Source organism: Apus apus, chromosome 3, assembly GCF_020740795.1.
Source record: "Apus apus isolate bApuApu2 chromosome 3, bApuApu2.pri.cur, whole genome shotgun sequence".
Classification (NCBI taxonomy): Eukaryota; Metazoa; Chordata; class Aves; order Apodiformes; family Apodidae; genus Apus; species Apus apus.
The window spans coordinates 75136099-75161240 of NC_067284.1; the positions used below are offsets into that span (position 1 = coordinate 75136099).

General features: G+C 40.6%; 1 protein-coding gene across 3 annotated transcripts in view; it reads left to right on the plus strand.

Annotated features, from left to right (window-relative positions):
• The first annotated feature begins 216 nt into the window (after positions 1-216).
• Positions 217-25142, plus strand: part of MOCS1 (molybdenum cofactor synthesis 1) — a 31009-nt gene continuing 6083 nt past the window's right edge. Inside the window, exons 1-10 of one of the 3 annotated variants that reach the window (XM_051613202.1) lie at positions 217-388; positions 8111-8243; positions 8891-9058; positions 13876-14040; positions 18680-18741; positions 20025-20136; positions 20455-20567; positions 21232-21342; positions 22146-22266; positions 23666-23713. In XM_051613202.1, coding sequence (XP_051469162.1) covers positions 245-388; positions 8111-8243; positions 8891-9058; positions 13876-14040; positions 18680-18741; positions 20025-20136; positions 20455-20567; positions 21232-21342; positions 22146-22266; positions 23666-23713 — 1177 coding nt within the window. In that variant the 5' untranslated portion in view covers positions 217-244. Of the gene's footprint in view, positions 389-8110; positions 8244-8890; positions 9059-13875; positions 14041-18679; positions 18742-20024; positions 20137-20454; positions 20568-21231; positions 21343-22145; positions 22267-23665; positions 23729-25142 lie in introns of all 3 variants that reach the window. The other 2 variants (XM_051613204.1, XM_051613203.1) reach the window with 2 other exon arrangements.

The following is a 25142-nucleotide window of genomic DNA, read 5'->3' on the forward strand; positions in this document are numbered from 1 at the left end:
TTTTGCCCTTGCTGCTGTGGGACGCGGGGCGCGGAGGAGCTCCCTGGGCCCCCGCCCCAGCCAGGCGCGTCGGCGGCCGCCTCCCCCGCCCTGCTCCCGCCCGCCGCGCCTGAGGGCTGCGGACTACAGCTCCCGGCGTGCAGCGCGGCGCCCGGCAGCGCTGATTGGCTGTTGCCCACCGCCCCGCGCGCCGCCCTCCCTCGCCCGGCGGTGCGAGGCTGGCGGCAGCGCCGGGTCCCCCCACATGGCGGCGGCGGCGGCGGCGGCGGCCTGGGGGCAGCGGGGCCGCTCCGCGCTCCTCCCGCGGCTCCGGCGGGCGCTGCGGGCGGCTCCGGGCCGCGCCTGCAGCTCCGGGGCCACCGTCAGGGCTCCCTCTGCCGCGGCTCAGGTGAGGCGGCGGGGGGGGGGTGTCCAACGGGGGAGGGCTGTCAGGCGAGGCCGGTTCCCGGGGAGGGTTTGGGGCTGAAGGTGGTCGCGGGGTTCGGCGGCCGGGAGCAGGGGGGTGCCGCTGCTGGGGGCTGGGGGGTTGTGACGGGGAGGGTGGCTGGAGGGTCCTGATCGGGGTTTAGAGCTCTGGGCCGGGGCCTTGCAGTTACAAACAAGACGGGGTGTTTTGTGGAGGGGTGCTCGAGGGGTGCTTGAACCTCGCAGGCTTGCCGGGTGGGGCTCCTGGGGGAGCTGGTGTTTTTGGGGTGCCCTGGATAGCCGTCTGCAGGTACGGGCGCTGCAGGGAGAGCCTGCCGGGGCAGGTGGGACCCCAGCTCCCCCGCTTCCTTTCTAGTAGAAAGACTTAATTTTCAGTCTGTCCTAGGCTGGGACAGTAATTTGTGCAGTCAGACTTCATGGTACAAGTCTGTGGGGTAAGGCGGGGTAAAACGTAACTGTGTGTCTTCCTTCTGTTGCAATGCCGCCCTTAGTTTCAGAGTAAGTAGGACGTTTATTCGCTTGGACTTGAACCAGTTCTGTGTGCCTTCGCAGTCAAGGAAGAGGTGACACCACTATGTTTGATCTGTCTAGGTCAAAATGGGCAGCTTTCGGTGGCTGAGCTCCGAGAGGTCACGTGAGCTTTGCAGTGAGGCTGTTTGTTCTGTGTCTGTCTTGGAGTCAACGCAGGTGTTGTCCAGATCTGGTTCCTCCGAGTTTAACTTTCTTCCCCCCCAGATGCTTTTGGTCTCTTGGTGTCCAAATACAGGAACATAGCTGCACAGAAAGGCACAGGTTCTGTAAATGTCTAGCAGAAATAGGGCACACACAGAGGAATCCCAGCTGGGACATGGTTTATTGATTTACTTGCAATTGCATGGCTGGCTCTAGCAAGCAAAAAATAAGCTAAAGCCATGAGTGACAGTTTTTGCGTCACCAGAACTGATTGCATTCACTACCACTTATTTACAGAAAGTCAAATAGATTTGTGTGTTGCTTTATGGAATGCTTACTTGGCTCAGGAATCTAGAAAGGTTATTGAGTTTCTTTTGGTTTGTTTTTTAAGGCCATGAACTTTTTTACAAATTCTGGTCAGAATTACTTTTAACTGCTTTCAACCACTTTCTATACATTGAGTAGCTTGAACATAACTTCAGGACTACTTTTGAAAGACCTACTACCTTAAAGAATGAAGCTACACTGACTGGAAGAATGGGATGGGTGATTTGTGTGTATGGCATGCTAACTGTGACAGGTGTGCTGGGGCACTGGCTGATATCCTGAAGGGCCTGGGAAGCCAGCTAATGCAAAAGCAAAGAGGGTGAAAACTTAGCAGCTACGCAGTGATAATATATTTATTGCTTCTGTCTGTTCTTGGTCTCTCGTGGGATTCATCTGTAGAGAGGAGTAATTAGCATTATAGACATAGGGGACTGACATGTGTTTTTGGATAAAAGGATGTTCAAACATTCAAAAATATTGAATACTGTTTTCTGGGTTGGATCTGAAAATATTCATGGATTGTGTTTAGTTTAATGAGATTTCAGTTGGGTGGGAGTGTGCAAAGGGAAGATAGACTCTGTGTTTCATCCCCTTTAGAAGTACTCCTTTCAGTCATGGAGGGAAGAACTCTTAACACAAGAGCTTTAGGGGACAACTAAAAAGCTGTGTCCAAGGCCATCAATTGTAGGTCTTCAGGACAGGTAACAACAGCAGGGTCAGTACAGCTGCTGTATTGGTATTGTGTGGTGAATTTACATTCAACTTACAGCCTTTTTAGCCTATTCCTACATGCTGGGTTTTGAGACATGCTGCTTTTTGAGACAGCGGGTCAATGTCTGCGTGCATGTTATCCATTCTGCATCTGGCATTTGATATCTGTGATAACACTTCATATGATACTTGGTAAGTGACTCTCTGGTGCAGAAACAGTAGTTTTTATTCATGGTTTAAATATCCATTAAGTCCTTCTAATGTTTTCTGTATGAAATAGAAGATAAAAGAGGTGAAGGGATAGCTAATCTGACTGGGCAAGTCTGAGGCTGTGAAAACTTAGGTTTGAAAGTGAAATCATATATATCTGGGAATTTAATAGTCAGTTGTTTACAAATAAAACCCAAAACTTAATCAGATTATCAGACTGATTAGTCCACATGTTTAAGCATGTTTATATCTTAAATACTAAGATACAATTGTAAGTCTTGGAAATATGACTGTCATGTTGCACAGGATAGAGTCCCTTTTTCTAAGACTAGATTAGGTCAGGTAGCAACAGACGCTCTGAAAGCAGCATTTTCATGCTTGATTGGTTGTGTACAAGTATTTATTGACTGATTCACAGTTAACAAAGGAAAGCCTGATGCCATCCTGCCATCTTGTATACATGGTGATACATGTTCAAATTATATTCCTGAATAAAACAAAAATACTCATATAGGATGATATATTTCTACTACAAAGTTGTGTATTTTCCAGTTCAGTAGAAAAAGTAATTTGTACTTTTTAAAAAATGTAAGAATAAAGTTTTTGTGCAAAATCCCCCGGCTTTTTGAAACAAAGGAGGAAGATGAGAGGACTCTCAAGATAGTGAGGCTTGAGAGCAATAGCAGGAAATTAGCAATTTTTTTTTACATGTACTGCTCTGGAGTATCCCTTCCAGTAAAGGGCTTTGGTGTCCTGATACAAAGTTTCATTTCAGGTTCCTCCCATCTGTTAATGTAACCAGCTGAAATATTCTGTGGCCTCAATGAAGTCTTCACCACTGGGATAAAGGGCAGAGTCCAGCTTGTCTAGAATGACCTCATATGGCCCTTGTTCTTGGCCAGTCATGTTAGAAACCCTGTGTCCTGGAGCTCCATTTTGTGGGTAGCTGGTCAGAGTCCCTGAGCAGCACTCTCTGTTCCAAAAGCTGGAACTGTACCATGCTGTTTGGGGTCAACTGTTGGGCAGCAGCTGCTGAGGCCTCAGAAAAACATTTGTCTGACTTCTCAGCTCAGACCTCATTCTGGCACTTGGCCTACTTAGACCCATTTCAGCCTCTGTGGTTGCCCAATTTCCAGGTTGAACAAGGACATTTTGTCACCACGTCTCTGCAGACTAAGATATTACAGGTGAGGCATGAAGCAGAAGAGCTTTTGCTGAGTTGTGTCCGTGATGCTCGCACAGCAGCACTCATGCATAAACCCAACAGAACTGAAGGAGGCAGCAGGTGCTGGAGCAGTTCCAGTGGTGTCATAAGCCCACATGTTGTGGTGGCCCCCAAGGCCTGTCCAGAAGTGTTTAAAGAATTACTTTTTCACAGTGCAGAAATATCACTGAGCATAAGGTGAAGGTGGAGCAGGTATAGTACTTGATTTCCAGCTTGATAAATAGATGAAAGCTCCTTTCTCTTCCTCCTTATGTTTAACTGGGTCTTTCCAGCATCTGCCGGTTTGTGGCATTCCTGGTGGTTATTAATACCTCTGGTAACAGCTTCCAATTTTTCTACTTTGTTAGAAGAGTCCTTCTAGAAATCATAGGCCAATTGGCAGGTCTGAAGGTTTGACAGCTTGTCAAAATACAGCTGCTAGTTGCAGTCATCTAAGCTCTTATTATTTCAGTACTAGTATAAAACATAGGATTGACAGCCTGGAGAATGAAACTTTTTTTTCCACAGATCACATAAAGCATGCTGTGTGACAGGGCATACTCCTCTGATGTGCAGAAGTGTCTTCTGTCAGCTATGAAGATAAGGGAGTGGGAGCTTGGGGATTTTAACTATCCCTTTGAGTGAAAAATTTGTGGTTGGGAATGGATATGTTAAAATACCAACAGCCACCCATCTTTTTCAACTGCAGGGAACTGAATAACCCTTCTGCAGTAGCCTGGGAACTGAAGCATGCAGCCTTTGCTTTTTGCCTGCTCCAGTAGCCCTCACAGAGGCTGCAAATGACTAGGTCCAGCCTTGCCCTGTTCTTCCCTTTTGGAAAAATCCTACTTACACGACTACCTGAGAGAGTGCCCTGAGTTACCAGGAAGGCTTTTGAGTTTCCATGTCTGATATTTGGCCTCCTCTGCGAAACTGATAAAAATATCAGTCAGTAGTGGGTACAGTGGCAGTTCTGGTAATGCAGGGTCTGCTTCCAGTGGAGCTCAAGCTAATGCCACTGAACTCCTCATGGGTGTCTCCTAGTTCCTCCTAGCTGACATCAAACTGGACAGAAACTGAACTAACAGCTTAAAAATTCCATCTCCAGTCACTCTTTCCTTCTAGACAAACCCACCTCTGTACACAGCTTGATGGAAAGAAGCTCTAGTAGCTCAGAAAAACTTTTTTTCCTTTCCCTATTCCAACATACACTATTTTGCAGCAAGAGAACAGAAGTTATTTATTTCCAACTGGACACCAGCTGCCTGCTAAGTGCCTGTTCTTTAAATGCTGCTTCTTGACAGTTCACTTTAGAGTAATTAATGAAGGGCAGTATTATTCCCTCACTAAGTCCTTTTACTTTAATTTCCTTGTCTGTAATGGCCACACAGGTGGATGGCAGACTCCTGCATCCCAGTCCAGTGGTGTCCTTGAAAGGAAAGTATACAGTTTTGGCTTCTATTAGAAACAAGCATTAAAGTCTTCCTCTCTTCCATCAGGGAGGACAACTTTTCACTTGTTTTCCTTCCTGTATTGAGTGCTTTAAAATGGGGAGGCAGGAGATTTGTACTGTTCCATCTTCAAGTGGAGTGGATAATGGAGCCTGGTCCTCAAAATGGTGCAAAAATGAGTTACTGAGAAAGAAACAGGAGAGGAGAACTCCTACAAGAAGGGTTGAAATTATTTTAATGAGCTTGGGAGTGCTGTCCCTCTCAAATGTCAACGCCTTTCTGAAATAATAGGAAGGACAACATCAGAAATCCAATCTGACCAGAAAGCAGTGCAGTGTTCAAGAAAACAAAAATATTAGAAAATGGGGTGTTTTTTAAGTTTATAGTATTTAAAATACTTTGAATTAGTCTGTTCAGGGGTGAGCTTTCTAGCTGGGGAAGAAGTAGAAGTCTGAATATTTAATTGAGCTCTTTGACTTAACCCTGAAACAACCTGTGAGTGCCCAGACTGGAGTGTTTCACTGGGGGGAATTAAACACCAGATTACTTGTTCTGCCTGTGAACATTGGAGAACAGGGAGACATCTGAATGTGTGTAAGCATGAGTAGTGCCTGTGGCTGCAGAGGGTTTGGTTTTACAGCCCTTGTCACCAACACCTTTGGTGCCACAGGGAGCGACGGTCAGGCCTGGGGAGGGCTGGCCGTGTTCCCCTCAGCTGTTGTGTCTGTTTCAAAACAGAAACCGAAAGAGATTTTCCTCTGGCAAAAAAGCAATTATGTGGAAAGTAGCACTGCTGTTTTATCAGGGGTAAACAGACACTTTCTGTGCTTTGAAATTGGCTACTTCATGTCTCCTTTATCTTCTCTAACCCGTGCCACTGCCAGGGATGTTCTTGGAGATTTTCTTATCTAACCACAAAGCTGTTTGGATCAAGAAGTATAGTGGATTGTTTGAAGCTTGGTGGAAAGATTGTGCAGCCAAGAGAGACTACTCCTGTTTTGAAGTTTAGCAGCAGCAATGGTGGCAGTGCAACTGAAATCAAAATTGGTGCAGCTGCTGATGGCTGAAGTAGGGCCTCTCCCCAGATAACCTTTGCTTCCTGGCGGATCTGATCACTCAGGGTGTCCTCTCCACCCATCCCCAAATTTTAAAAAAGCTTTCTGAATAAGGTATACCTGGGTTGCTCAACATTTTAGCTGACCATTTTCAGACTTTTTGCTAGGACTGTTTGGAAATACTGTGCAGGATTAACTCTTATGATTACTAATAGTGATGACCAGAGCCAGATGGTCATGGCTCTGTGTGCTTCTGCCCGGTCTCTTGGCATCATCCCATTAATACTAATTTTAGTATGTCTGAATATTTAACTGATCTGTTTTTTGCTAGATGGAAATAATGACTTTTGCTCAGTTAAGTGTTTTGAAAACTAGCTAATGTGCACTTTTTTTCCCTGTTCCTCTTTTTACATCTTAAATTTATGTCAAAACTTTATTTAATCCTTTGCCTGCTGCATCCTGTCAAGACTAGCCAGCATGATTTTGACTTGAGGCACAATTCTGCAGTCTGATTATTTCTCCTGACACTTTTTAAACTTTGTGAACACCATGTATCTAGAAATGGTTTTGTTTGTGCCCTTTCACTGGAGATGAATTTCACTAAGTCCAGGAGTCTCTTAGCTTTCTTTCAGTGTTCTTAGCAAGCACACAGTGAAGTAGCTCCTTTAAGAATTTTGATCCTGTTTTCTTTGTTTCATTTTATGATACTATGCAGCTGGCATCTGTCAGAGTTATTAAATTGGCCTCAAATCAGATGTTAATTTAACTGTGATATAGTAGATGGAAAGACATCAGAGTCAGTAGGGTTTGGATGTTGTTGTTTGTAAATGTTTCTATGTAGTACCCATGCCAAGTATCCACCAGCTGATTAGAGTCTGTTGGTAAACTTTTGCCTTTCTGCAGTACTCTGATAAGAGTTGGTTCAGTTACTGTGTGTTTCACTTAAGGTATTGAAATGTTTTTCAGAAGTAGCAGAGTTGTTTCAGCTGTGCTTTACAGGTGTAAAAAGGTAGAGATAAAATATGGTAATTTGAAAGTAATGAGTTTTTAAAGGCAATGAAACTCTCGGGATTTAGACCTAGGTATAACCAGCAGTGCTCTGGGGTTGATGGTAGTCATGTTTTAAAGATGCTTGATATAAACCTGAACTGCATTCGTTTGCAATAGTAGCTACTATTTTGGAGTATTTCATTTGATACCTGAAGTGATCAGCCCTCATTCTCGAGGGGAAATAGTAATTTCTCAAAACTGTGTTGGTCTAGTATATGTTACAATGTGCTCTAAAAACCCAACAATTGTAAATAGAAATAACTTTTAATATTAACTTCATGACAATTAATAAAAACATTATTAAAATTCTGAATCTTCTTATGCAGGCTTGCACAGGTGGAGTGTTCAGGATAATATATTTCTCTAATAGTCCCACTCTGCTCTTTATTATTTGTCATCTTTTCACTCAGACAAGGTTTTTGGTAGTATTCTGTTGGATGAATTTTGGCAAGAAGATCTTGTTGGGAGTATTCTTGAAATGGCCATCATGAAACATAATTGTACACAGCAATATTTTAGTTTTGCTATTAACAAGGTGTTATGTCTTGCACATGAATGTTGGTAGGGATGCACACAGAGAAGCAATGTTTCATCAACTTTTAGTTCTTTTGCACTGAAATGTGAGGAGGGACCCTTCTTTATGATTTAATTTATCTGTAGTGAGATTGGGTGGTCCTGGGTTATTGGCTCGAGAAAGTGAAGAGACGTGGAAATGAGAAGAGCTGTGTTCTGCACAAAAAGCCTGAAGCACCTGTGGCAAAGAGGCTGTGTCTTAAAATGCACAGAGAGCATTGTAATACAGCTCCATGGAATTAAGTAGGGTGTGAAACTATCAGTAAATTGCCAGTTTTGACCATAAAGACAAGTAACGAGCCTTTTCTTGTGCACCTGTCCCTGTGAAGAAAAAATGGAATAATAATTATTAGAGTCCAGAGTTAGTATTTATACAGCAAGTTGATAGGATAACTATTCAAATATTGAGTACTTGCTTGTTATCGTTACAGGAACTGCAAAGCTCAGGAAGAGGGCGTTTTCTACTGGAACATGCTGCTCCCTTCTCTGCTTTTTTGACAGACAGCTTCGGGCGCCAACACAACTACTTGCGAATTTCTTTGACTGAGAAGTGCAACCTCAGGTGTAAGTGTCTGCTTGCTTTCTTGCATGAAGCTCTTATGCACCATATTGTGCAAAGACCAAGAACTGAGTTAAGGTACTTAGTGCTGTGTTGGCCCTGTTCTGTTTCTTGTCTTCACAAAGTAATGATAAAGGGTAGATAGAGACTGATTTGAGGCTGAGCTGCTGGTGGTATGGGAAAGCGGGAGCAAGCTTAGGGAGGGATCTGCTAGAGACAGGTGGGAGTGACAGGTCTTTCATCAGACTTGGTGTACTCTGGATGATGGTGCTTGTGGATGTTTGCATGCCATACCCAAACTGATAAGCACAAGAGCTTGTACTTACACATTCTCACTATTTTATCTGCAAAGTTTGTGGCAGTGTCCTAGTGCTTGCCAGTTCAGTCTGATATCTCTGAATGCAGGTTAGATAGAAATAAGATCAGCTTTTCCTTCATTGCAATAAATAATTAAATCCATTGCCATTTTGAGACCCATCAAATGAATCTTGAGTTTCCTTCTGAAGGAAAACAGGAAATTTTTAGGAGATTGCTTGTAAGATTTTGTGTATGATCTCATCTATATTTCAGAAAAGCAGTCGTTTGACATTCATTAAATATAGTTATACTTGATGCATTTTGTGCATCAATATTTCTGTGTTATTTGTTTCAGGTCAGTATTGTATGCCAGAGGAAGGTGTTCAGCTGACCCCTAAGTCAGAACTACTTACTACTCAGGAGATAATCACCCTAGCCAGACTGTTTGTGAAAGAAGGTGTAGAGAAGATCCGACTGACGGGAGGAGAACCACTTATCCGTCCCGATGTGGTTGACATTGTGGGTGAGTTCCCAGTAAATACAATGTGTTTCAGACTGACTTGCTTTATATGGATCCAATAACTACACTTAAAACTGTCTACAAATACAGTCCAGAAACCTGAATAATAACAATACATTAAATTATGGTACTTTTTCCAAAAATTGTGAAATGCATGATAGTTTCTTTCAGAAAACTTCCAGTCCTGCTCTCCTATATGAATGGGACTTTCTTCTCTTCATGTTATAACAGCTGAATGTAGCATTGTTTTCATATTCAACATGTGCTACCATAGCTTGCAATAATGCTGCCTTGGGATGGAAAATCAATAATTTAGGTGACCAGGTCCTCACTTGGGAGAAACAGTAGATAGGTGCTTACAAACAAAACAGGTTTTCTTTTGGATTTTTTTGGGGGTGGTGTTCTTGTGGTTTTATTCTATGCCCATAATAACAGGTATGTCCATTGCTTGTCTGTTTTGAATAAGGAATGGTGCAAATGCCTATGTTTTTATAGTTATTTATGAAGACTATTACTTCAATGCAAGATAAATTATCACCTCATTTTTAGAAGCCTGTTTCCTTTCATTTGTATTGTTGACTGACTGTGCCTGGTTTTCTTCTTGAGCCAGGTGCTTTTTTCCATGTGCAAAATCTTGTATGTTATGGACATTACAATAGCTTTGTGTGGTTGCAATGTATTAGGCTATGTAAGGTGGGTGCACTTTGGTGTATTGTAGGCAACTGAACTTGTCTGTTTCTGCAGGTATGGTCTTAGTAAGTACTGAAGAAAGGGTTAATATGGAAGATGAAGGTCTTGAAAGTAGAGTAGCTGCCTACTGATGCACTGAGGTTTGGTGCAGAAAGCAGTTTGTCTCTGTTCCTGCTCTGTTTTGTTTTTTTTTTCATGCTTTGAAAGACTTTTATAGTCTCTTCCAAAGAAATCAGCAGAGCAGTGTAGAACTGACCTGTTTATAGCTGGAAAGGAATGGCTGCACTTAGCTGGCTTGGGTCTCCCTGAACCTTGACTTTGAGGAGTCTTGAAACTGCACTAATCTCACCTTTTTGGAACTCTGGAATACCATTATCTAGGGCATTTTGCCCATGCATGAGAGGTTATTTTTTATTTAGGATTGAGAGAGCTATGTGCCTGCCAAGAAACCTGTTTTGTTCGAGAAGTCATTCTAGTAATAATAGGTATAATTATTTTTAGCTGTTTTTTGCCAGCCAAAAGGGTGGCAGATTTCTTTAAAAAGTTGTATTTTAAAATACAATAAAGCTTTATAGTTCGCCATATACTGTTGGCATGAAAATGAGTTGATGAGAACAATGTCATCAGATCAGTGCAGAACTTTCTTTAGTAGTGTGTGCACCTTTTCGATATATCAGCTGTAGCTGATGGCTTTCTATACACAACACAGCTACTCTGATGTTGAGGGTGTAAGTTAAGTAGACAGGTCAATGCAAAATTATGATTGTATTGCTACACTTAAGTCTTGATATTGGAAGAACAGAAATCCTTTTTGTTTGTTTGTTTAATTACTGTGATAGAGTTCTTAAAAGTTTATTTCTGTGGTTGAATGAGGGAGACGAATCTTTTTCAACCACTGGGCTTTCATGACTCTGCCTGTGTTTGTGTTCATAGATGAACTTGGATAGTCATAGTCATAATTTTAATGGATGACACAAGATTAGTTACCTTAGGGCAAAGGTAATAGATGTTAAGATAATCGCCTTGTTGCATTGGTTCATTCTGTCATGAATTTGTATTAGCCTGGCTGGCTTTTTCTAAGGCATATTGAACGTTGGCAAACTAAGTCTGTCAACTCTTTTTGTCTTCTCAGACTTTGGTGTTGCTCCATGGTGCAGAAGTTTGGGATTAAGATAAGTCTCAAAAGTAAAGAGATCACATATAACAACTGTGGAAACTCATTGAAGGGACAATAAGCCCAAAAATGCCTTCTGCAGAGTTTGAGTTAGGCACCTTTATCAAAGCCATCTTACCACAATGTACTGGTTTGGGCTGGAATAGAGTTAATCTGGATTTCTAGATGGTTTACAGAAGCTGGCTACAAAATTTCAGGTGCTGACTAGGGTTGAGATTTAAGTTAAGTTTGCTTTCAGCAAACCTTTCTCTTAACCACAAATGGTCCGTGAAATACCAATAAAGCTCAAAAATATTAAAGCAGGATTACTATTACTGTATTTTTCTAAAACGCGAGTTCAAAGTTTGTTTTTTTTGTTGGTTCAGTGTTCAAATATGATTTGAAGCTACTGTAGGAGACTGTGTTATTCAGACACCTGCTACAGTTCTTTAGGTTATTTCAAATCTTCTAACGTATGCACATACATAAACTATGACTCAGCACTGGCACTTGCTGAAAGCTAAATCATGTCCTGGAGACTGCTGGAAACATATGTTTGAGACTTCTCTGAAGCAGCTGATAGTGAAATACAGAATACATCTCCTCTGGGATACTCGAAGTTTAAATTAGCACTGGATAGAAACTATGTGATTGCTCTTTTTATTAATAGTCTGCACAGTACACATCTGCACTGACAAAATAATTTTCCATAGAGTGGGTGACTGATGGTTGGATGACTCTTTATAGCAACATACCCATTTCAGGAGTGAAGTGGTGCAAGGTAGGGTTGTTAATTCATGGATTAGGCAATATATATCCCCTTTCTGGACTCAATCAGAAGGGCAGTTGAGGAAAGGATTTGTGGAGAATATATAAGAAACTTGAGTATTTAAGAAGCTGCTCCTGATCCTAAAGGAGAAATTAAATGTAAAAGTGTTAACTGATGGTTTAAGCCTGGCATATAAACTCTTAGCTTCATCCTATTGATTTACTGTCTCTTTGTTTCCTTTTCTACTTGATGATTTTATTGGTTTCCTTTGCTTGTTGTGATAATTGTTGCTAAAGCAGTGACCAAAGGTCAGCAAACAGACTTAACACAGGTACAAGGTGAGTTACAAAGTCACGAATTCTCTTTAATCCCTTTTAAATTTAGAGGTCAACAAGCCAAGAAACCATGCAACTCTGCATGTAACAATTCTTAGCTTGCACTGATAAGGTAAAATGTACTAACTGGTGCTTTTTAACTTGTCTGTGTTAGTGTTAAGGCTCCATCTCTAATTTCTCACAGTTGGCTTCTGTCCAATTTGTTATTACAGGTAGTTCCATATATTAGTGTGTTTCCAGCATCTCATCCTGTATCTCATTGAGTCTGATGAGGAAGAAAATGCACTGATAATAGCTGCTGCCTGACCTAATCAGCTGGTGCTACTTTTAATAATTTTTCCATTTTAGGCTGCAGCATGGCTTTGGTTTTATTCAGTGCCTTTATGCATTTTACGTTTCTAGCAATGAAGTCTGTATGGCAGGTAGCATTTTTTTTCTCTGTTGTTAGGACCCTGATAATTTTGTGCTTCCTGACGTTGTAAATAATAGTGGTGTTCCTATGCTATCCTGTGACTGCAGTGTGTATCCTATGCTCTTAAAAGGCTAGACTGCTGGTGGTAGCTGGTGCTAAGCAATCTGTGGCAAACTTGGCTCAATAGCACTCATGCTCTAGAAGGAGGTTATTTCTGGTCAGTGGGAAGGATTTTGAGGAGTGAATGCCAGAAGAATGTAGTTCTTATTAAAGATTACTCTTTTGTTACAACCTCAGGTTCCAAATATCTTTACAGGGCTTTTAATCATGTTGCAAAATGCTGCTGCTGTGAACTTCAGCATCTTTGGTGTGACCTGACTTGTCCCATTGCAGAGTTTTGGGCCTAGTTTAGGGTGCATATTTTGAGAATAGCTGGGAAATGAGATAAAACAGATGTAAAGCCTTATTGACATGAACAAACAGAGGAAGAAGTGACTATGACATATTTGTGCTGTCATTAAAGCTGCTTCAAGAGTACATGTTCTTCAAATATTTCTCAACTAGTTAGGTGGAGGCTATGGGAGAAGGGAGGAAGGAAAATAAAAAAAAGAAAATTATTTTGCTGTGGTTCTGCTTCTGCAAGTGGTTTATGAGGGATTTTTTCCTATTTATTATTGTAATGATAACTGGAGGCTTGAAAGCCTGCCCTCTGGAGATCTGGTATGCAGACAATTTCTGCATTTGGCTTATGACGAGGCAGCTATTTTCTAAAACCTAATTTCAGGATATTAACTGTTTCTTATGTGGTTTTCTTCTGTTAGCCATTTTTTAGTGTCTTGCATAAGCCCTCTTCAAATGGCTGGGCTACCACTGTGGGTAATGGAAATATTTCAGTTGTCAAGTGCAAGTGTTTTGTCCCTTGGATTCTCTATAATGGTCTGTTGACACTTTTTTTTTCTGTTTAGTTAGGAGTATATGTGGTATTTCTTTCAGCAGTTTAAAGTTACTACTGCTGGCAGCTACCTCTGGGTTAAACTTAGTTAACTTTTGTTAAAGCATAGTAGGATAAATGTTGCTAGATAAATGCAGCTAGTTCAGGTGTTAGGTGTGAAAGGGATGGCTTGCTCCTTACTATTATTGCAGAACACAGAATTCAGTTTGCAAAGCTAGACTGAGGAAAAGAAAGTAAACAAAGTCAGAGGCCTTCTTCCAACAATAAAGTTGCTATTTACTGTAAGAGATGGAGAACTACTGTCTTTCATACCTTTTGAAAGGGATTTGTGCTAAAATGGGTCTTTTAAACCAATACAGCCAGAAAAAGGCTGAATCATTGAACTGTCCATGTTTTCCTCACACCCTCAGTGATACTTGTTTGTTTCACAAATCTTTTGGATTTTCTGTGTAGCTTACAGTTGAATTACTTCTTGCAAAAATGTTATTTTTATTGTTTTATTTTCCTAGGTCAACTGTACAAGCTAGAAGGGCTGAAAACCATTGCTGTCACAACCAACGGGATCAACCTAACCAGACTGCTGCCCCGACTGAAAGAGGCAGGACTAAACGCCATTAACATTAGCCTGGATACTTTGGTCCCAGCTAAATTTGAGTTCATTGTCCGGAGGAAAGGTACATGCTGGTCTTCTAAGGCAACTGTGTGAATACTTGCAGTAATGTTGTGAGTTGTTTGGTATGTCTTTCCCACTCAGTTGCTGTGCGAGGGGAGTGAATTGTCATTATTCTGAGGCTAGGAGAAGTAGTCTGTACTAGCTAGTTTGACAGTGACTCTTTTTGCTTCTTTCTACAACCCTAAGGCAGGTAGAGCCCCTTTAGTTGTGTGTGATGGGGTAGAAGATGCTCGGCTCACCACAGTCTGTGGGACTGTGACTACAGCTGCCAGTAACTGGCTGATTACTGGTTAGTCATGGATATCAAGAGGATCTCAAAATTTTGTGTTTGTCTGGTGTGTGCTGCTTTTCTTTAATACTGTTCAAAAAAAGCCCGGATGTTCCTGCTATAGCAGCCAGGGATTAAGGTGCCACAAGAATGGAACTTCTTGTAATGAATAGTGGCAGTTTCTGGAGGCATGCTAGCAGTGGTCTCACTTGTGACTGGCTGTGTTCCCTAACTCCACTCTGAGGTCTTTTGAGGATGGATGCTAGCTTTGTAACTTTTCTCTGGTCGACCTAGTAATTCCAAACAAAGTTTCAAAAATGCTTCGATATGCCCAGTGTTATAGATTCTTGTTGAAATGAATCCTAAAGCTCACCATGAAGTTCAGCTTTGTGGTTGGGCTTCCTTCCAACCTAAAAGTGATTCGATCTTTTGCCATTCTCTTTCTGTCCAGTAATGTAACTTGGCAGTCTGTGAAATTATAATTTAGTCAAAACCTTCAAGTGGCCACGAGATGGTGCAACAACGTAAGGTAAACGTAGGTCAAGGGATGTAGAAATCTGGGATGCTATGAGAAAGCATTTCAATGTCTGAATCACTCTGCTATCAAATCGAAGTTATGCTGGCAGTTGCAGAAAGGTGTCCTTGTCTACAGTCTCTCTGGGAGCCCTTCTTCAGATTTCTACATCATGTTGCAGGAATCTGCTCCTGTCATAAATCTGACTGGAGCATTATCCTTTCAGCTCAGGCTGTTGCATTAATCTGGTTGTGTCGTGGCATAGTTGGTGCCCAGAGAAGTATCTGGAGTATGTAATCACAAGCAGGTGTTGACTCTGCTCTCTTCTTTTGCTCTTTGCATTTGAATGTTACCTAGTTTGTGACATTCACTGGAAATAAGGCTTTCTTTTGCTACCAAAGGGACAAATTCAATCCTCCAGCTTCCTGAATTATATGGCCAGAGCTCTTTATATCTAATTGAAAGCTGTTAGGAATGTGCTGCTTATAAAGTAAATTCAAAGTTACTGGGGGATAAGGGTAACTTTTATTTATATAATGTTTCTTCCCCATTTAAAGAAAAAAAAGGTCTTTAACTACAAAGAGAGAAGTTGCTCAGTTGAATAGCATACAGAATGAAAGGGAAAGTTTCTATGACCCAGTATTTTTGAGGAGGAGAATAAAGTCTCCAAATCATGGGTAATTTTTTTTTAAGTGGAGATCAGGTAAAAATAGTAACACTGAGTTGGGTTTTTTCCTTTTGTTAAGAGATGAAATTATGTAAAAATACTTTTTTTGTTGTTGTTTTTGAGGTTTTTTTATTTAATAGGAAATTTCCAAGTATGGAATGAGCAGAGAATAAAGTGCCTGCCCTACTGTGCTACCTTATCCTGTGGCAGTTCCAGAGGTGACAAGATATAGCTCTGTTAAGGTGAGAGGGATTCCTAGTCTTAGACTCCTACAGGCTGGTATCTTCTGTGGAGAGTAAAAGTGGTATCTGGTTATGGAGCTAACCAGGAACTGAAGAAACTTGGAATAAATTTTTCTGCTTCTCTGGGAACTCATTCTAGGGTTTTAAGAAAAGGCTTGAATTTTGTATCTTTGCTGCAAGTGACTTGTGTTACACCTGCTTTTAGTCCCAAATGAAATAGATGGAGGGAATGACTGAGGGATGACCAGAGACTTCACTGATGCATGAAAGTACTTTGGAGGACCAGAATATTTCTGCTTCTCCCCCTCTACCACATTCTAAAGGTGGCCAGTCTGTTTCTTAGCATGTCCCCTTTCTTGTTCAGTACAAGGAAATTAAGATAATATTGTACTGTAATTGAATTATTAAATATTGTTTGGAAGCATTTCTTCTTGTAAGATTAAGTGTTGGAAGGTGTTAATCCCACATAGGGTAGTTCTGTGTCTAAAGTTTAAAGTCATCTAAAGAAATCTGAAATGATGAAAATATTGAAATTTTTCATCGAGTGGAAGAGGAGAAGAGTTGTCATCTTGAAGTATCAAATAAAAACTTAGAAAACTTCTGAGCCTTGAAAATATTTCTGGACACAAGGACATCTAGTATTCGTTTCTGCTCTGTTGTTTTGAAATGTTTTGGTTTTACTCTTTTTGTTGTTACCACACGAGGACTTAGATCTAGAAGGGATATTTCAATACATACGACAATACAAATGAACTCCTAGCAGTTTTCCATAAAGAAAAACCAGAAAACAGTTAACATCAAAATATGAAATGCAGTTACAGATATTTATCTTTTTACTGTAACATATTTTTATTTTAAATAATCACCATGTCCCCAAAGTTTTTGATCTGCTGCTTGCTAGTGGTTGCTTCCTGGTCATTTTAGTTAAGTTCAGTTTCACCTTTTTGCAATCCTGAAGTTGCACATAAGGTTTTCTGAGCTGTTGCAGAGTTTTTTGATCCCATTCCTGTCTCTGGGATGTGCTTACAGCAGTGTATCATTATCTCTGTTGCTACATTCAGACTGCACACTTGTTTAATTTGAATGAAAGCTACCACTGGTGCTGTGAACTTCCTGGGCGTGTGCAAAACAAGTAGGTGATGAAGGAGAAGGGTGACAAGTCATAACTTCAAACAGTTGCCTGCAGGACTTATTTCACTGTCTTCTTGCTTTCCACCTCTTTTTTTGCAGCCAGGACTAGAATTAGGACCAGCTTATAAGACGGTTAACATTTGCTCCTCTCCTGTGTCCATGCTTTATAATGATTTTAGCAGCCAGAAGGAAGTTAAGTGGAAGTTTCATGTCTTGTCCTTTTTTTCTGATCTTGAACACATTCAATATTAAGTATACATATATAGAATATTATTTAAGTGTTGCTTATTTCTCATAAAGCACCGACAGATTACTGAAGGTATGATCTCTTCACTAGAGAATCTGAGTTCTAGTAGCTAAGAGATAGGGAAAAGAAGGCGATGGACTTACACAGAAAAATATATTGCTGGGAACAGCACAGAGATTTTCAGCACAAACTTCTGGAAGATACTGCCCTTTTGCTAGCACATGTAAAGTATTTGCTATTGAAGACTACAGCTTTGGAAGAAGGAACTTGGTGTTTCATATCTGAGTTTAGTTTGCAGAACAGGAAGGGAACTTAGTCTAGTACCTGACAGGGTAGGACAGACATTCGCAAATACGGTGCGAGCAGCTGAGCACACACCAGAAATGTGTACACCAGATCTTTCTGGCTTGCTGTCTCATTCTTGCTACTATCACCTTGTTTCTCTGCCAGCTGGTGAGTGTGGCAGGGAAGGAATAATACGTCAAATCTTAAATTGACTTCTTGATGAAATGTCTTAGCTCTGTTTAAAGTTGACAGAAGGTGTGGCTTGAATGATACAATTCAGAGGCTTTCCTAAAGGCCTTCAGAATTCCAAAATTGCACTGTTGTTTTAGTTTTCTTCCAGATTTAAGAGGTGCATATGGGGACAAAGATACTTGCCGCAAATTAACTATATCTCTGTGTCTGGGAGCAGCTGACAAGTGTAGGCCAAGCTAAATGATGGGGTGGGGTTCGGACTTTTTCCTTGAAGTCACTACAGGTTTTGACGTCTTTAATTTATTTTCAAGGGTTAAAGGCCAACTGAATTGTTTTCCTCAATGCTCTACAACCAACTCCCCCCCCCCCATTCCATTGTGCTCACCAGTTTCACATGATAATCATAAAAATGATGATCCTGTAAAATCCTGCCTGTGATCTTCAAACTAATGTATAGTCAGTAGATTTGGGAAGCCAATTACATCTGTATCCAGGGAGGAATAGGGGATCAAGGGGCTCTTGTTTGTCTTAACCTCACTCCCCTCCACACACACTTTAGAAAGATCCTTTTAAAATTCACTTAACAATATTGCTATCTGACTCAGAACAGGGAGATTCTGCCATTTTAGCAAAGATATGTGCTGTTATTATCAAATAAATATTAATTTATTATTCTTTTTTCATTGCATCTGGAGGCAGTTCACAAATAATTTCCTCTCCCTTTATGAAGAATGTAACACAGGGAAAAGCTGACATATGAGGAAGTGGGGAATCATATCTTAATGCTACATGGATGTCCAGAGAGGCAGAAAAGCATGCCAGTATTTTTTTACTAGCCAAATACCAGTTTAAAAAAAAAAAAAACCAAACAAGTATCTTAGAGACTTGACTACAGCAAAATTGGCAGCCTTTTGGGGGTGTAGGTGTGTGTGTAGAATTGAAGTCTCTTTACTTGCAGTTCTTTGTATTTACAGCCCTGTCTACTGAATCAGATCAGGTTTTATTTGTCATCTTTTTATCTCGTACTTAAAAACTTCCTTTTGCATTACACTTTGAAAAAAGAAACGCTTGTTTTTATTCTTTTTGTATCTTAGGCTTTCACAAGGTAATGGAAGGAATTCACAAAGCCACTGAACTTGGCTACCGTCCTGTTAAGGTAAGGGCAATGTTTACTTACTCTGAAACTGTTGTGTTCTACCACAAATGGTGATAAAAGATGCAGCTCACGTGATGAAGAATTTATTATCCCCCTTGCTGCCAGTGAATAATTTTTTGTAAAACTGAAGAAAAATGTTAGTAGCCTGAAGACCATCTCAAGAGGGAACAGAGGAAATTAATATAATCCCTTTGCACAGCTGAAGGGTACAGATACATACAGCCACATACCCCGTCACTTGCCTAGCTGCAGGCTACAGTGTGGTTCTGCTCTGCACTTGCCTCTTCCTACCTACCCTATTGATTTGGCACTGACCCTGCTGTGTGAACATGGCCAAAGGAGTTAACAGGCAGAAAACTACCCTGCAGAAATACATTAATTTTCTCCTGGTTTATCTCCTTCAGCTGCTTACAGCAGACCCTGATAAGTGCCAGTGTGACAGAGGGAAAGGGAGCTGTCCTTTGGGGGTGAAGGTAGACCAACATAGCTATAACATGACCCTGCACCCTAACTCAGCAGTTTGCATTTTTGCAGCTATGGTTCCCACTAGTGTTTTGGAAGACCTATTATGTGTTAAGTGGTTTAGGCTATAGAGCTATGAAAAACACTTCAAATTAAACTTGTTTTTTAGGCTTTCCTGAAAGAATTGTGATAATGATTTTCAGATTTACAAGTCTTCCTTGCTAACAGGGAGTGTTTTAGCAACTGCCCAGCTATCAGTTGTTCTTCAGATAAAGCACAGAGGACCTGAGGCTCCAGTGTAAATATTGCTTATGAGTAACATGCAGAAAACCATTTCAACCTTTTTTTGAAGGAAAGCGGAGCTAGTTATCCTGCAACCTATGGTTATGGAGTGAGCTGTGAACACTTCCTGGTCTGGGGAATTTGCCTGTAATTTGCCATAAAGAGTGCTATAGAAGGTACCCTGCCAGGACTTTTACAGAGGCCGTACAATGTAGGACTGAAGCGTGGAGTTGTCATTTTAGACAGTAAAATCTGCCATACGTTCGATGGGTAAGACTGTGCCTTGATTATGTAGTATCGTTAGTTTTCCATTTAGTAAGGTAACATTAACAACTTTAGTTAGATTGGAAGCAAAAACTTACAATTTTGGCAGAGATTATCATCTAGACCATAACAGTTCTGCCAACTTCTCTCATCTTTTCATTAAAAAAAGAGTTTGTTCTCTCTACCTTGCCTTCTGCAAGGACTATGAAACCTTGTTGAAGAGGGAAGAAAGTCATACTTGGCTCACTAATTTCAGGTGTCTGCTTTTCCTCAAGGTAAACTGTGTGGTGATGCGAGGCTTCAATGAGGATGAACTCCTGAGCTTTGTGGATTTAACAAAGGATCTGCCTCTTGATGTGCGGTTCATAGAATACATGCCATTTGATGGTAAGAAGTCCTCCTTGGAGATTCTTCATGGTATGGAGTGTACTTTGGACATAAAAAAATCTGGTGGTTATTCAATGCTTGAGCTTGTCTGCAGAAGTTGTGGTGAGCTCTTTTTGCAATTTAGAAATTGCCTTAAGTTTTATGTTGCATCTTTCACATTTTGTCTGCCTTTTGGATAAGCTGGAGAAGGATTAGTAGCAGGATTAGTTGGGGCTGGATCACTTTTGGGAAAAATGAGATTTGTGGAGAATGTAATGGTGGCTCTTCCCTAACTGAAAAAAATGCCACAGTCTAGTTAGCTGATTTTGTTAATTCCAGGCAATAAATGGAACTTCAAGAAGATGGTGAGCTACAAAGAAATGCTTGATACAATTAAACAGCAATGGCCTGAATTGGAGAAATTGCCCTGTGAAACTTCCAGCACAGCCAAGGTAGGGTTAGACAACATATAGTATGTGCCCTCACTCTTTCTTTGCCCTAAATCTCCAAATTCTTCCAAGTTCAGTATTTACAATTCACAAACCAAGTGAAAAATACTGATTCTAGTAACTCTAGGATTGTGGTCAAGCTGCCTGCATGTGGTTTGACTCTGGTCATAGTCTTTACCTTTACAAATACAGTGTGTTTACTAGATGCCTTGTTCAGATCTAAAAAATGGCAGGCTTGTATCCTATATTTATGGCTTTTTAAACTTTTATCAGTATGTCTATGACTGCACATTAACAAGCTTGAGGAAACAGTTGTTCAGTGAAATAACTATATTGATTTAGAGCGTGCAGTGTCACACAGGGGATTTCTGGTCTACATGAATTTATGGCTCATGGCTGCCCAAACCAGAAAATGCCTACTGGCATCACCTGTCAGTTGATAACTACAAGAGCAAACATTTTACAAGTTTGTGAATTCCCAGGCATAGAGTAGAATAGACTGAAACCCCTGACAAAGGTGATGTTTGAGGTTATTTTTTTCCTCTCGTGTGACCTTAGAACTGAGGAAATTTTGTTATAATGTATTCTGGTTTGTGGTGAAATGCAGCCTTAAAAATAAGGAGTGTATAGTTGACTCTTTTGTTTTTTCTCTTCTGAATTTCTTCAGAGTTATAAGGTGCCACATTTCCAGGGACAAGTCAGTTTTATCACCTCCATGTCAGAGCATTTCTGCGGATCCTGCAATCGGCTGAGGATAACAGCAGATGGGAACTTAAAGGTTGGTAATGAAACACAACTCTTCACTTTCATTGCGGTGAAAGTAGTGGTGAAATTCTTCCCTTAAAAGTAGCTGGGATGTAAAGTAGGACAGTAAGGAACATAATTATTACCAGCTAACTCATGTTTATCTATCCTGGATGCATTCTTCAAGCTGTTTGGCCTGTTAGGGAGATGTTACATCACTTTTCTTGCTTTCTCTGTTTTGCTAACATAGTGAGCTTCAGTTGTACAACATGGTTGCAAGGCTATAAATATAAACATTTATTCTAATCTTAGATTGAAAATCATCTTAAACATGTGACAAGCAGATGATTTCCCATTAAAAAAAGGATCCAAGCAGCTGTGAGGGCTTAGCTTTTGTGTTCCGCAAGCATCCTGGCTTGTTTCACCAAACATCTTCTTGCAACTTTTCTCCTTCAAGAGCAGCCTGTACATTTGCTGAACGGCTGTAGACAGGGAAGGGATAACCACTTCCTGCCACATTGAAGCTGGCAGTTTCTGGGGGAAAAATTAAAGTTTTCAATTAAAAATTGGCACTTGCACGTTGTCACCTGATATTGACAACAGCTGTGCTGCTAATGGCAGATGACCTAGGCAGCCTGAAGGCCCAATGAGCTGAAGTTGCAGAAACATCTCAGGCTGTCTGTTTGTGTACATGAAGAGAGATAAATAAAATAATCTCCATAAAGGGTCTCTTTCTTCAGTAGGGTAGGCCTTTCAAAACTCTACTTTGAGGTTTGTACAAAATACTTGTAAAAGCTGTATATAGTATTATTTCTGATTTTTCCTCTTTTGCTGCAGGTGTGCCTTTTTGGGAATTCAGAAGTGTCCTTGAGAGATCACCTGCGGTCAGGTGCCTCAGAGGAAGAGTTGGTTCAAGTCATCGGAGCAGCAGTGGGCAGAAAAAAGAAACAGCATGCTGGTATGTTTGTTGTACCTGAGAATTAACAGCAGTGATTAGGGAAGACAGTGTCCTGGTACTGCTGTGGGATGCATTGACTTGCCAGGAGAAAGAAAGAAGGAAGAGCTTCTGGAATGAAGCTGCATTAAATAAGAAACAAATTTTCCTATCTGGTAAGAGTATATTCTGGTAGAAAGCTGGTAACATACCAGTCCTGCTGTCCTCTAACTTTCCACATGAGCTAGAATCCAGACCATCTAAATGTCCCAGACTGACTTTTGTCTTCAAAGAGATGCATATACCACTGCTCACAATAACAACAAAGCAAAAATTGATAAGTTTTACTGGATCCCTTTTGTCTTAAAATTCATTTGCTGTAAAATAGGAACTAAAGTTAAACTGAGCTGTTAGTCCAACTGCTGTATTAACACTTTTGTAAAAGTGACAGATCTCATTTTAAGTATCCAAGAATTTGTAGCTACTCACCTAAGGTTCTGTGTAAGGTCATGAAGATGCAGTCACATCCTTAGGCTGTATAAACTATATTTCAGTCACATGTGAATCTAACCATATGTTTGTATCTGGCTACAGCTGGGAATTGTGAGCTAGCTTTAAGATCATGGAATAGTCCCCTTTACACTAAAAATACACTTCAGTCTTTTTGGTCTCTTGCAGATTCTGCCAGATAACTAGCAGTTGGTTCTGCCTTTTTTTCATGCTGTATGAAACAAATTTAAAGGAATCTTAAAATCTGAATATGGACTAACTTGCAAAGTACATTGGTCTGACCCAGTTAAATAGTGCCTTGTAAACAGAAGGGATGGGGTGGAGAAACTGGTTCCTTTTCTTTTAGACCATTCATTTCTGAGTTTCTGATTTGGGCAAGTAGAGGTGAAAGCACTCATCTCCCCCTCCCCCCGCCTCCAAAGGTATTTTGTCGTCAGCAGCATTTACCTGGCATTGTCTTCTTCCACTTTGTGTTAATCCCAGTGTTGTCCTGGGAGCTTTCTGTGATTGGGCTTCTTTGAACTAGACCAATATTAACAGTTTATCCATAGAACTAGAACAGTTAAATGCTGTTAAGAAACAACGTAGTCCCAAGTTGATTACATTTTATAGTAGGTAGACTGTGATTCAGATTATGGAAAGCTTTCTGGGAAAAGGTTCTACAGTGTGATAGACCCATAGCAGCTGGATGCTTTGAGACTGTGTGTCATGGGAACTGACACTGTGGCAGCTATGGTTTTAAATAATACCATACCAGATTCCCCTTCCTCCTGCTGTTTTGTCTTCATCGAGCTTTGGTTTTCCTAGCATGCAGGTTGCACTGTCAAGAGCAGAAAACTAGGTATATAAACTAGATGCATGACTTAAAACATAAAAAACTAGGATTTTTATATGTTCCTTATTTTATTTCTAGGCATGTTTAACATTTCCCAGATGAAAAACCGGCCAATGATCCTGATTGGTGGGTGACAAATCAGTACGTAATAAATATCCAATGATTTTGTTTGGTTTTGTCTTTGGGGGAGCAGAGTGGATTGGGCTTTTAAGTCTAACATGTATTTCATTCTACCTTAGGAAAAGAAATGGGTTTCTTAAAAGGCAATGGTGGACCTGTGCTAGGTGGTCCTGCTCTGGCAGGGAGGTTGGACTTGATCTATGGAGGTCCCTTCCAACCCCTAACATTCTGAGAGTCTATGATAACAGGCTGAAGTGGAATAGGGTGGAAGCTTTAAATGTCCCTACCAAGCTTTATCCAGACTTCTGATGGTTAGCACTGGTTTTGTTTTCTCTAATTTTGAAAGTTCATTACATTTTTTCAAAGGCTTCACTACCTTTCCTGTCATGTTTCCTATCTACTTCCTTTTTACTTAACAAGAAGAGTATGATAATTTGTAAGGCAGTTTGGAGTGAGTTTTGTGAAATTGACTGGCTTGCCTTATAAACATAAAGGATGCAGGATAGACTTCTTTCCTGGATTAAGAAATTCAACTTTGCTTATAATGTATCAAGCCATTAACCTGCACAAGTTTCCACCTCAGTATGTCTGTATTTCAGAATCTGAAACTTAGGGCTTCAATCTTTTGAAATGTTCTCTTATTGCTGCAAAGTCTCAGAAGATACCAAATACTATCGTTTTCAGGGTTATCTCACCAGCCCTATGGATCAAGGAGTCTTTATTCTCCTTGCTATGTCTGTTAATGTTTGCTAACTCACCCTTCTTCTTGAAGCTCTATTCATGAAAAACATAGCGCTGCTAGGGTTCTTTCATTGACTTTTCACATCTCTTTCGGTGGAGTCTTACCTCCTCCATGCTCAGGTTTCCCTGTTTTATAAGATACCTGTAGTCCCAAACCCCTTTTTTCTTCCTCAGATTTAAGAAATGCTTGAGAGAGTTTGCACTGTGAGATTAATTGGAAGTTCTTCTGTTGTTTCTTACTGACAAGGGAGAAGGGGAACACATCAGGGGTGGAAGAGATGGATATTGTTTCAAACCCAAACTCTAATTCTCCCATTGGAGCAGGGTAGCTGCAGTGCAGTTTAAAAAACAGCTTTTACAACAGGTACCTGTGAGATGGGAAGGGTAATGTGAATTGAATTGCAGGACTTTGCTATGCATGATATAAAATTTTATTTTTATTTTAAAAGCAGTACTCTAGTGTGTGTACTTCTGTTGCCTTTATTAGGAAATAGGACCTCCAGAGATCTTGTAACATAGGTTTTCACTCAGAATATTTTTTTTATTTGATGCCCCACTGTAAAGGACCATAATTTTTCCATTTTGAGTTTTGAAGTGAACAGGTTTAGTGGCTCAAGATTGTCTCTCCGTTTGCTTTTTCTCTTTTGTTTTTGGCCACTGCTGCATGGTGTTCCAGGAAAAGGGGAAAGAAGAC